The following is a 12,303-nucleotide window of genomic DNA, read 5'->3' on the forward strand; positions in this document are numbered from 1 at the left end:
ACACCATCCACAGCTCTCTTTTCTGCCTGGTACATCACTCCAAGTTCAGCACTGTTAGGTGATGATAGAGGTTTGCCATATGGGGAGGCAGAAGGAGGAGAAGATAGGACATTTTTTTAAGAACGAGATAGAGGTGACCTTCCTGCAGTATATACCCAGGAGCAGGGTGACTTGTGCAGGATCCCAGATGTGTGTGTCAAAAACTCCCTCTACCCATGTTGTCATCAGAGAAAGGCACCGGCTCTCCTTCCCCCTGCTCCAGATGCCTTGCACCTGCCTATTCAGAATTGATCAAACACAGAACAGAAAACTACTTGCTTTCAGTTCACAGCAAATGGGAGCATATTGGGCTGGGCCTACAAAATAATTTCCCTTGCCCCCTGCTTCAAACCCAACTCCTGTCCACTGAGATGACTCCACAAATCAATCCAAAGCTTCCTGCACTCTTAGCTCTGTCAGCCAGGGCAGTGCCAAGACTCCACACGTATAAGCACCAGGAGACCATGGGCATCCCTCTAGGTACTCTTTGGCTTGGGTTAGAACGAGGCAGCATTGCAGAGGTACAGCTGGTGGGAGGAAGCTAAGCGCCAACCTCTGGAGTCCCAGGATGGGCTTGACTGGTTGCGGGCACTAAACCAGCCCTGCGTGGAGGACGGTAGGATTGACAAGAAAGGCTGTGGGGATTCTGTAAGGGGGCCCCGAAAAGGGAGAACAGGAGGGAGGCTGCTGCTAAGGAACTCTGGCCAGAGGGGATGGCTCAGGAAGCAACTGCCCTATTATACTTCCCAATCAAAACACCAGGATTGAAAACTCCAGCAGAAAGGGCTGTCTCTGTCTCATCACTGACTCTCCAGGTGGGGCTACTGGAGGCAAGGAAAACAGAGCAGGAAGATAAAGGAAAAGAGAAGACAAGAAGATGATTTTGATGCAGACAAATGAAGAAGGAAAATACCAAAACAAGAGCCACAAGGGAGACAAGGGGATGGGCACGTTCAGGTGCGATTCCATTTCTGCAGTTAGAATAGAAATCATAGAATATCAGGGTTGGAAGGGACCTCAGGAGGTCATCTAGTCCAACCCCCTGCTCAAAGCAGGACCAATCCCCAATTTTTGCCCCAGATCCCTAAATGGCCCCCTCAAGGATTGAACTCACAACCCTAGGTTTAGCAGGCCAATGCTCAAACCATGTTACTTCAAGTCTGGAAGCAGGACCCTGTGCTGATCCTGCTGCTGGCAAGAGATGAAGGCAAGTCTCACTTGGGAGCCCCATTCCGCACATGAGTGCCAGAAACCCACATTGCCAGAAACTTGGGGCCTTTTTGGAGCACAGGTTGATCTGCTCAAGCCATGGTTAAGCTGTCACTGATCTGTTGCAGTTCAGCAACTGAAACCAGAAAGCCTGTGTGTGTCACATCCTCTAGTGTCAGTGTGGTAGCCAAGGGAGACGATACAGTCCGACTTGGGAGTCGTCTCCTAATGCTGAAAATGAACCACTTGCAGGAAACGGTGGAGTAAAACCTATCCCACCTGTACATAAAATAGTGACTAATGAATAATGATTAACAATTAATACACAAGACCAATATGGATACTAATATTAACCAAGTATTAGCTTTACTGACACACGACGTCGGCATTCTCCAGATGTGAGCAGTGGTTCCAAAATCGCCTTCTGTTTGTGAACTGGCTTGTAAACGTTGGCAGCAGCATGTGTGTCTGTCACAGGCTGATTCCATGTATATGGGAGGCCGTAGAACAGCCTGTTCTCCATCCAGAGGAGAAAATGATTCATTTGCAAGCATCTGTTCAAGCCCAATCTTTTCAAAACAACTTCAAAAACAACCCACTTCTCATCCCTTCTGCTGGCTGCCATGCAGGCCCTGGGCCTTGGAAAAGATCACTGCTTGCTGACCTCACTGCAGATTGGGGAAACAAGCTGGAAAAGCAACGTGGCTTCTGCAAACTAGCCAAAGCCCTGCTCAGCATCACACTGTTACAATAAGCTATGCATGGGAGGACTGGTAATAGACTACAGAGCCCACCATCACTAGTCTGCTAGCTTTGTTTCGGTCCAGACTGGTAGTGACCGCAAGTCACTATTAAAGGATGTCTGACTTGTAAGGGGTTGTAGCTGGAACGCCATCTTTCTTCACAGGTCATTAGTAAAAATAATACCCAGCTCTTACATAGTACTTTCCCCCAGTAGATCTCAGAGGACTTCACAAGGAGGTAGTAACATAATCCTCCTTTTACAGATGGGGAAACTGAGGCACAGAAAGATGAAGTGACTTGAACCTAGGGCTTTTGGCATCCAAAACAGAGATCTCTGCCACTTGAGCATAAGGAGTAACTCCCTTTACTGGCAGCACAAGTAGGCTCTTAGTCCTCATTAATGAAAGAGTGTGCACCGGGAAAAAGGGGAAGAAATGGAGACTATGAAAATTGCTAATGGAAATAAGAGTGTGAGTAAAGGTAACTGAGGGTCACAGAACAGTGAGGGTGGAAAAGAGAAGCAGGTAAAGACAAATACAAACGCTGGTGAATTAATGGACTGTCAAGTTGCTTCCCGGATGGGAAAATAATGGGCCAGACTCATCTCTCAGATATACCAGTACAAATCACAAGCAGTTCCCGTCAGGTCAGTGGGTTACACCAGTGCGAAGCCTGGTGTAAGACAGAAGAGAGGCAGGCACAGTGTAGCAATACTCTGCCCTTCCATGGTGCCGCACACGCTACATGCTGGGCCCTTGTGCGGCAGCTTCCGTCTGGGAATTGCTTTGCGAATATTGGGTACGCGCCCAGTAGCCCTGCGCACGCGCCCAGTAGCCCTGCGCAGCATTCGTCCCCAGTGCAGGGCAGGGGGTGGGATGGATAGTGCCCTTCGCCAGGGGACGACAACTTTAAACTCTGTGCTCCACCCCGGCCCTTCCCCCGGCTAACCAGCACCACCCCGTCACGCCACCAGGGACAGGCCTGGAGTTTCATCCCTGACCCTGCAGCACTTGGAGCTGTGCCAGAATCATCCCATTCGGAACGTTTAACAACTGCCACCACAGCTTTGTCTCTCAGGTGAGGCAGCCAGAGCCAAGTGCCAGGCACCAAGCACCCTTTGCGCACTCCTACAGCACCCCCAGGCATTTCCACTGTTTTTTCCCAGCTCCCCAGAGTGCCACTCTCTCAGGTTTTGCTCTTCCAGCAGCAGCAGATTTCAAAAGATGGCGGCACCACTCCTTCATCTCCACCCCCCGCCAGTCTACCATCTCCAGCTCCCCAGGGACAATGGCCTTCTTTGGAGACCGCTATGAGGTGCTGTCACATGTACGATCAGCGCCCGTGCTAACGTGTCACCCAAAGACCAACAGAAATTCACCCAGCAATGGCCTGAAAAACAAACGAGGATGAGAGTCTCAGTCACTAGATGGCAACAGTTAGCTAAGCCAAAGCATGCGTTCTTCTCCCCTGCTTGTGTCCCAGGACTTTGGGATTTTGCTGGGACAAGCATGGTGCATTAAAAACAACACCATGGCAGGTCAATGTTGGGGACAGGGAGTCTGGCAGGTGCCGAGTGCTGGCTCAGGGGATCCTTTGTGCTCCAGCAGCAAAACAAAAGGTGTGTGTTTTAGCAAGACGGCTTTCCTCCAAAGGCTTCATTGAGCATCTCACAGCTCTTGGCGGCTTTAACAGCTCAACCATAGAGGATTGTGACATACAGAAAAGCAGAGGTTGGCTTGGGCTAGAAGGGTCAATTGAGATAACGCTGCCAAACCTGCATTCAGAACACGGGAGGAAGGGAGACCCACTCCAGTGGGTGCCGGTTGAACTGTTAGCCAGAGGTTTGATGTTGATGTGCCAGTGATCGGGGCTACCAGTGATCTGGTTCGCTTGAGTCCCTTGAGACCTGCCCCTATATTACAGCACAGTACAGATTTCCCCCTCCCTCCTCCTGTTTAAACTGAAAAACTCTACCCATTAGCCCCTTAAGTTACTCCTGTGAGCTATTCACCACATCTGACAGCGTGGCACAGGGTTTGGGGCAAGTGACGAGGGAGGAAGTCCTGCGGCCAGGAGAGCTCGGTGACAGGCTTTGCCGGGGGCCTCCTACTTACCTGAACCACCCCTGATCCCAGCATGATGGCGTTAGAGCAGAAAGGTGAATTCCTGCTCAGAGCAAGGCCAACCTGACAACGAGCAGGAAGCTGGATGCAGAACCAAGTTTCTCATGGGAAGTGGTGCCAGAGGCAGAACTGGATCTCAGTAGCAGAACCCTGGAGCCCTACGCTCAATACAGCCCTCCCCTACCTTCTGTGTCACACAGAAAACAAGTTACTTTGGGCCGTTCTGAAGATAGAAACCTGCAGCTACTTTATGGCTGAGTGATGGAGAGCAGGAACCTGGCTGGATTCATTCCATAGCTTATCCTACAGCATCATCCCTTCCTTTCTCTCCTTCACCCCGGGACGCTGCTGGGCCCCAGGGACTCTCCGCTTCTAGGCATTTGCTGGTTTATTGTGATGCCTTCATGCTGGCATGGGACAATACATAGCCATTCCTATTTCAAATAAAGACGCGTGACGAGCAGACACCCAGGCTGGCAGAAATGCTGCAGAAACCAGGACCTATTGAGTAATTGGCAGTTCCATGCTATTTTTGATGTTACACTAGCCTCTGCCATAGCTGGGTTTCCTGAGGAAGCCCTGAAGCAGTAATAATGTTTCATGGTACTGTTGCTAGCCCATGGACCTTATTTACTAACCAAAATCAGACTGCCTTTGGTCACTTATTTATAGTCCTAAATCGAGAGATCAGGGCTATGCAAAGATTTATAGGACTTTGCACAACACCTGAAAAATTAGAGTGAAGACCAGGGATCAATGAACCATTTCAGAGACTGGGAGAACTCACCAAAACATTGATCCAACCTTTATCAGGTTTAAAAGGATTGAGAACTTTCCCTACCACTATTCCCATGAATGAACCTGCTGAAGCATCTGGAGAGTCTGTTCGGACTGTATTTCCACACGAGTCAAGCATAAGTTGCAGAACTCAGATCCAAAACTTCCCCAAAGTTCAGGGTAACTCAAGATCTGAGGTTTTGGGTCATAGTTTGCAGCAAGAAGTTTCATCAGCTCCTCTGCCCAGTTTCGCAGACCCAGAAGTTGGAGATAGTTTGCAAGAGCACACTGCCTTTCTGATATCCAGTGCCAAACTGATCCGTTTGACTTTCACAACTTTGCCCTTCACCAGCAGACAGATGCCTGATAAAAATTACACTGTTGTAGAAGGCACTGAATGGATTCAGGGGTTGTAAGTTCTGTCTGCAAACAGATGTCATGCTTAAGAATCACTACAAGCCTGGAGCAATAACGTAATTAACTGTTCATTCAGGGCTCATTGAAAGCCTCACCTCCAGAAAGAAGAGATGTCCAGCATGCTGAGACGATCTCATGTCCTTACTATGTAGAAAGCGGAAAGGGTGAATTATACATAGACTAGGGAATTATACATAGACAAGGGAAAGTGAAGGATTTATGAAGGAAACGTCTGATGGTGAGTGGTCTTAATAAAATCAGAGAATCAGAGAAACCAGAAGTGAGAAAAAACCCAACAACTGATGTCTTCTTTAAAACAAACAAACAAACTTTTCTCTAAAAACTTTTTAAAAGTTTAAAAATACTCCAATGAGGGGACTTCTACCACTTCCCTGGGGAAACTACTTCCCAGTCTAAAGACCTCGCCATCAGAATATTTCCCCCCACAATATACAGCCTAGACGTCCCCTGCTTAAATTCATAGCATAAGTTCTAGCTCTGCCTCCTTTGACCACCCTAAGCAGCTAGCTTTTGGACTCCACATTATATTGGTAGGTGTCGGGCATCCTTTCAGACCCCAAGTTGGAGCACAGACAGTGTATACAGTACCTTGTACCAGCGACTGCCCCATCATTCTTCCCTAGAGGTTCATCAAGTTCCACTCCACACCATTCTCCTTTGGCAAAATCTGTCTCTCCCACATAGCGCACAACTCCTGTTTTCGTCCCGCCAACCTGTTGGTTATCAAAACGCTGGAGGTTAGAAGCAGAAGCACCAGCACTAAAGTGAGGACACACAGGGTGGGGAGACTGGGAGGATAAGGAATGGGATGCGCAAGAAAAAAAAGTTTGCAGCATAGCCCTCTTGTGTCACAGTTAGAACACGTGGATCCAGTTCAGACACTCTCCATTCCAGGCATCCTCCAGCAATGAAGGAGTTCTTCCGAGAACTGAGGACAGACAAAAATTTTCCTCACTCCCCATCTCCTGGGAAGAAGATGCTAAGGCAGAGGTAATCAAATCTCATGTTTCAGCAGGTCAGCTAATTGTGGTAGACTTCATGAAGGGGCTTTCTGCCCTCATACACAATGAGCTGCCTGGATCACAAGTGGTTGGGTTGGGTTTTTGGCCTCCCTCTGAAATGGCTGATACTGAGCAACAACAGAGGCAGGATGCCAGGTATGACGGACCATTGGTCCAGCACTGCACATATTTTATTCTTAGGCCTTGCCTACACGTAAAAGGTTTACCAGGGTAACTGCACCATCAAACCCTCTTAGTGGAGATGCAGTTTATACTGGCATAAAAGTTCTACTGCCAGTATAGCTTATACGAGTTTCCTGAGTGGAAACTATCCCAGAAAAAGGACCTTTTTTGCCCGTGTAACTGCATCTACACTAGGGCTTTGGGGTATTTCAGCAAAATAAATAAAATAAATCATACCCCTAACTGACACAGCTATGCCTGCAAAGCTTGAGACCAGGCCTCAGAAAGAAACCAACACCAAAGAAAAAAGGAGGCACAATTACCCACCTGCATAGTCCAGGCCAGGTAGGAAGCAGTGTGACACTCTACATGTTTTGCACACCACGAATAAAAATGCGTGTGTGACTGAACAGCAACACAACACCAGCTGGTATCTTTCTTAACATTAGAAGCTACAACAGGTTTGCTGAGTTATCTGCGTTCTGAGGAGAATAGCTTATACGGACCTATAAACCTTATAAAGTTTTATATTGCAAATAGGTTTCCTCATGATTAAAGCTTTAAAGTAGCTTTCAGAAGGTAATAATGAAATAATAATACCACTACCTAGCTCTTAGATAGCAGTTTTCATCTGGGAAGCTGTTTGACCAATAATTCAGTTCCAAAATAGAAAGGTTACTGCAGGTGCCTTGTTTCCAAGAGGAATAAGAAATGGGACATGATGAAACTATGAAGTTTGAATTTTTAAAATTTTGCTAACAAATGAACATCAAGTGACTGGTTTTGTTGCTGGGGTTTTTCCAATTAGTTATTTTTATATTGAACTTTCTGTAAACTGGTGACATAAAGTTATCCTCAGCCCTTTCACCCTGTAAGACAATGCCAGCTTCCTCAAACATGCAGATTTTTTGAGGGGGAGAAGGATGGTTACAGACTTACAGGCTCTGTGGTAGGCAAAACAGTGAATATTTTTTGAATTGCTGATTTAAGCAGGATTTTTCCACAGCGACACTAATTAAGGACGAATTAATTTGATCCTGATTGGATGAGGCTGCAAGGCTCCAAGGTAGGTCTCATCTCTGATTTGTCCAAAGATCCCGGAAGGAAGCGCATCAAGGCTGAGAAAGTCAAGATTGCAAACTATAAAAATCAAGGGGAAAGCCAAGAATCCTCGCCGTTTGGGTCCCCAAGCCACTTGAGGGAAGACTGACCTTCCTGAATCTCCAAGACTGATCACCTTGGAGAGACAAAGTCACAACATCAACAAATAGGCCACTGGCCTCTGATCAGTCTTTCCCTGTACCCAAAGCAGGCCCACTAGCACATAGCACTGCGTCAGTGGATCATCATCATCAGGCTACTTGACTGCAGATTCAGCCCCGACACTATGAGAGCAGATGACTGCAAGTGCTGAAGAGTTTGCAACACTGCTATTATCTCAAATGTTCTATTTTCATTCACTGGAAGACATCCCACCCTTTTTATTTTTAGGGGTGAAATTGAAAGTGTGGCCGTGTCCATGTTCCCCAGGTTTAAACAGACCTTAGGTATGGTCTCATAAAATTATTCAGAATGCATTCTATGTTTAAACAACTTGAGAAGCTTGAGATTGCGTGCTGTAATTTCTGGTAAAGAAGAGTTGTCAAACTTCTTAATAAGAGTGTTTATTAAAGTCTGTATTATATCTCTGCAGGGACTAGGAGGAAAGGGTTAGCCACCACACAAGAACTGAAGTCTAACAAGAAAGCTTTAGAATTGGCTCTGAGTTTGTGGTCCAGACTTTAGATAGTAATTCAGTTTCAGTATTAAATGTATTTAACCATTCAAGTTATGTATTTGACTGACATTAGCAGAATTCTTTAGTTAAGATTTATAATCAAATGGACATTCACCTTCATCTTAGAATTTATAAGGATTGATTATTTATGGTATTAATTTGAAGATTTAATTCTAATCCAACATCAAGACTAATTTGTTAATCTGACCTTGAGTTGACAGCTGTATTCATAACTGGAGTTTAATATTAATACTAGCTTAGCTTTAGGTTATATGTTTCCTTGCTTTTAATGAAGTTTATAAAGATACACAAAGTCACATTTCTTTCTACAAGCTATGTGGGCCTGGAGTGGATACCAGATGGTCAACTTAAAAGTCTGATCAGCTCCCCCTGATTAGTCCTTGGTTCTCACAGCGCTACGCTAAAAGAAAAGGAGTACTTGTGGCTCAGATATGCTCAAATAAATTTGTTAGTCTCTAAGGTGCCACAAGTACTCCTTTTCTTTTTGCGAATACAGACTAACACGGCTGCTACTCTGAAACCAGTGGTACACTAAAGTCTTATTCCTCCTCTTGGCTTGTCTACACTAGAAAGTCACACTGCTTTAGCAATACGTAGATGGTTAAAGCAGCACAACCCCGTGTGTGGACACAGTTATATTGGTGTAAAGGTGATTTATACCAGCATAGCTATTCCTATTTGGGAAGGGGAATAACTCTGTTGGTATAAGACATCTTATAACTGGTAAAACTGTATCCACATAAGGACATTTACTAGTATAACTATCTCTATTAAAAACGTCAACTCCACTAACCAAAAGAGTAATAACTGGTAACATTTTTGTCTCCACTTAACAGTGACAACAATATGGAGTTTTCCCCTAAAGCAAGTTTCAATTCTTCTCTTAGCTATCCTGATATATTCCATACAACATACATCATTCAGGATTATCTTATCCCCTAAGCAAGCATAGACACAACTATCCCATAGAGTTGCCAGTTCTGGTTGGACCTACTTGTGAAGGTTTCATCACATGATAATCTTTAATTAAAGATTAATCTTGAATTCCTGGAGACTCCAGGACAATCCTGGAGGGCTGGCAACCCTACTGTCCCATGACAAGCAGCACTTCCCCCAGCCCCGAAGGGACTGGGGAACACATTTATAAATCAATAATGAGTAGTCGAGCCTGTCATATTTGCATGATAGCATTAGAACCAATTGTTGAACGTCCCATCCCCTGGCAGGCATACAGGAATGTGTGTGTGGTGAATCCAGGAAATTCATCTGACTCAGACATGCAGATTTAGTCAACCCTGATAATCTGCTAATGCTGCTAAAATAAGTATTTTTTTTTTAAAAGCCAGCTGGCAGGTTGCATCAGCCCATGAGCTGAACGGTTTAATCAAAACGTAGGTATTCATTTCCATCAAGCACTCAAATGAGCTCACAGCTTTATCACTTTGGAATGAGAGTAGTAGGGCTGCCTGGGGAAACAAAGGCAGCAGCAATTGTATGGAGGCAGCCAGAGAGATCCGATGGATAGGGCATGAGAGACGTACGCAGGACTCCTGGGTTCTTTTCCCAGCTCTGCTACTGGCCTGGCCTGTATCCATGAGCAAGTCACTTCAGTTCATGGTGTCTCAATTTCCTCTTCAGTACATGTCTGCTTTCATAAAGTACTCCACAACCTATAGATGGGAAACAGCTAAGTCTGACCTGGATTTAGCATTGCTACTTTGGCCACTATCAGCAGACTAAAGTCTGGAGGACAGCTACAGGCTGTTGGTGTTGCCAAGGTCACTAGGGGCATGAAACCTAAGGAAACCATATTTGTGATTTTCCTCCTTATGAAACCAGAAGCTGGACAGTGCCCTCCCGAGCTGCAGTTCCTGTCTCCAAAGCATGTTTTTATTCATCTCTAACACCTGTGCATTGCTGCACCATGGGACTCGGGCAGTAATTGCAACTCCATAGATTGGGTGAAATGTGCTGGACTAATCACTCTGAAGAATAAATCCCTACACCATACTGCCCCCCATTTCAGCATGTCTATTCTGAAAGGAGTGCATAGTTCATTCCTTAGGTGCTAAATTAGTGTCATTTGTATTGGAAACATTACATACACACAGAGCCATGAATGGGAAGGACTACCTGAGCTGGATGGGATTTGAACTGGCAACCAAGAGCAAGGATGTGTAGCAGCATTGCCAATCTGGAGAGACACCCAGTATTCCCTGTTAGCTTAAGGCCTGGTTACTCTAGGAAACAAAGTCAAAGCAAACACTACCACCCACCCCAACTCAGGGACTGTGCTCATAGAGTAAATCCTCCATATAGTTTGCTGCAAATTTAAAAACAACAACAAAAACCACATTAATTATGGCCTTTTTAGAAAATAAAAAATTTCCCACAAAAAAACAAACAAACAACCCCGCTTGGTCATGTTCCAAAATTTTTAATGAAAATTTTAAATTGAGATGATCATAAAAAATATTACCAAAAAGAAAATGGATTTTCAGTAAACGAGAAACTTGGATTATTGTTTCAATAAAAATCACTAGTTGTTATTATTTTTTGCAAAAAAGGGGGGGGGGGTCTGATTTGAACCCTGCAAAAGAAACAGCTATGATTTTTAATTTTTTTTTAACCAGTTCTTGTCCTCCAGGCCTTTTAGCTCAGGCAAAACATCTAGGACAAACCGTTTCACCCATCCCACTCAGACCCAAGAAAGGGGCATCATCGGGATGAACTAAAACTGCCTCTGATCCAAACACCTGTAAACTGGGGGAAGTTTGACTCCAGACTCACCCTCTAGATCTGCTTAAAAGTCATTCACTGGCCAGTATTTTCCCAATCCTGACATTCTCTAAGCACTTCAGGAGAAAGCATTAGCTCAAATCCTATGACGAAGTGAAGCCAGAGGAGTAGATCAATCTTGCATCTCATTCTGAGAGACAGCAGAGCGAAGGAAAATGTGTGAAGCCAAAGACACCTACTGTGTCACTTTCGATAAGGAAGGCATAAAACATGTAATGTAAAGGACAAAAATGGAGTCAAATCAGTATCCCAAGGCTGAAAAGTCAATGATCTTTATCCTTCCAGACACCATCCCACCATCCTCATTAGAGTTTGTAACATATTGTTTAAACAACTTTGGCTGATTAGGACTAGACACTGTTTCAACTTGGCAGCTACAGAACCATGAGTCATGCCTGTTTCCAGCCTCCTCTCTCTAGTCTTCATTTGCTCTTTTCTCTGATTTTCACTCTTCTTCACCATTTCTCCCCTTACATCCGCTCCATTCGCCCTACGGCTACAGGCCCTGCTCTCAGCAGCCCTCTCTAAACTGACAGACAGTACCATCACTGATGGAAGCCAACGAAGGGAGATTGCACTGCCTGATTAAAACATTTTGGTGGCTACTTTACCAATCCTGACTCACTCCCTCTACAGTAACCCTGAGCACTCTTCAAGGCTGCAAAGCACTGCTGTCATTTGGAAGGCTGAAGTAGGAATGATTATCATTGTACATGACTACCATTGGAACATGCTGACTGTGTCACACTTCTTCCATTAGTGGGTCATCCACACAGAGGATAAGGAGTCTACTACAACTAACAGCCAGCAGAGTTACTTCTGTAGCTCAAGTGGTAGAAGCCTGAACTTTGGTGCTGAAGATCCCAGTCACCAGAAGTGCTGAGCATTCATGGTGGGGAACTGTGTTACACAAGCATTAAATTACGGAGGGCATTTTTTTGGCCAGTGCCTGGGGAGTTTTGTTCCAGATGCTACAGAATGCATGGGAAAGAGAGAAAACATGATCTTCAGAAACAGGGAGACAGACACACAAAGAAAAAAAGAGCCCAACTGGCAATGTGCCAGTTTGGCACAAGGTCATTAGTCACTCACTGCAGAGTAGCACAGCATGGTTTTAAGGTGCAATATGGGTCTCTTCTCATGTGGTGATGTAGGTGCCATGAATAGTTTGTTTAAAAAACAAAAATTTGTA

The 12,303-nt window shown here is 45.1% G+C and overlaps 1 protein-coding gene across 2 annotated transcripts in view; it reads right to left on the minus strand.

The window, feature by feature from the left end:
• The window catches only part of CLIP2 (CAP-Gly domain containing linker protein 2), a 122,674-nt gene that overhangs the window by 39,154 nt on the left and 71,217 nt on the right, over positions 1–12,303 (minus strand). For both annotated transcript variants that reach the window (XM_084651109.1, XM_084651108.1), the window contains exon 4: positions 5,919–6,043. In XM_084651109.1, the coding sequence (XP_084507235.1) occupies positions 5,919–6,043 (125 nt within the window). The remainder of the gene's footprint in view (positions 1–5,918; positions 6,044–12,303) is intronic.

This window comes from Lepidochelys olivacea (assembly GCF_965140295.1).
Source record: "Lepidochelys olivacea isolate rLepOli2 genome assembly, chromosome: 17".
In the NCBI taxonomy this organism is placed as follows: Eukaryota; Metazoa; Chordata; order Testudines; family Cheloniidae; genus Lepidochelys; species Lepidochelys olivacea.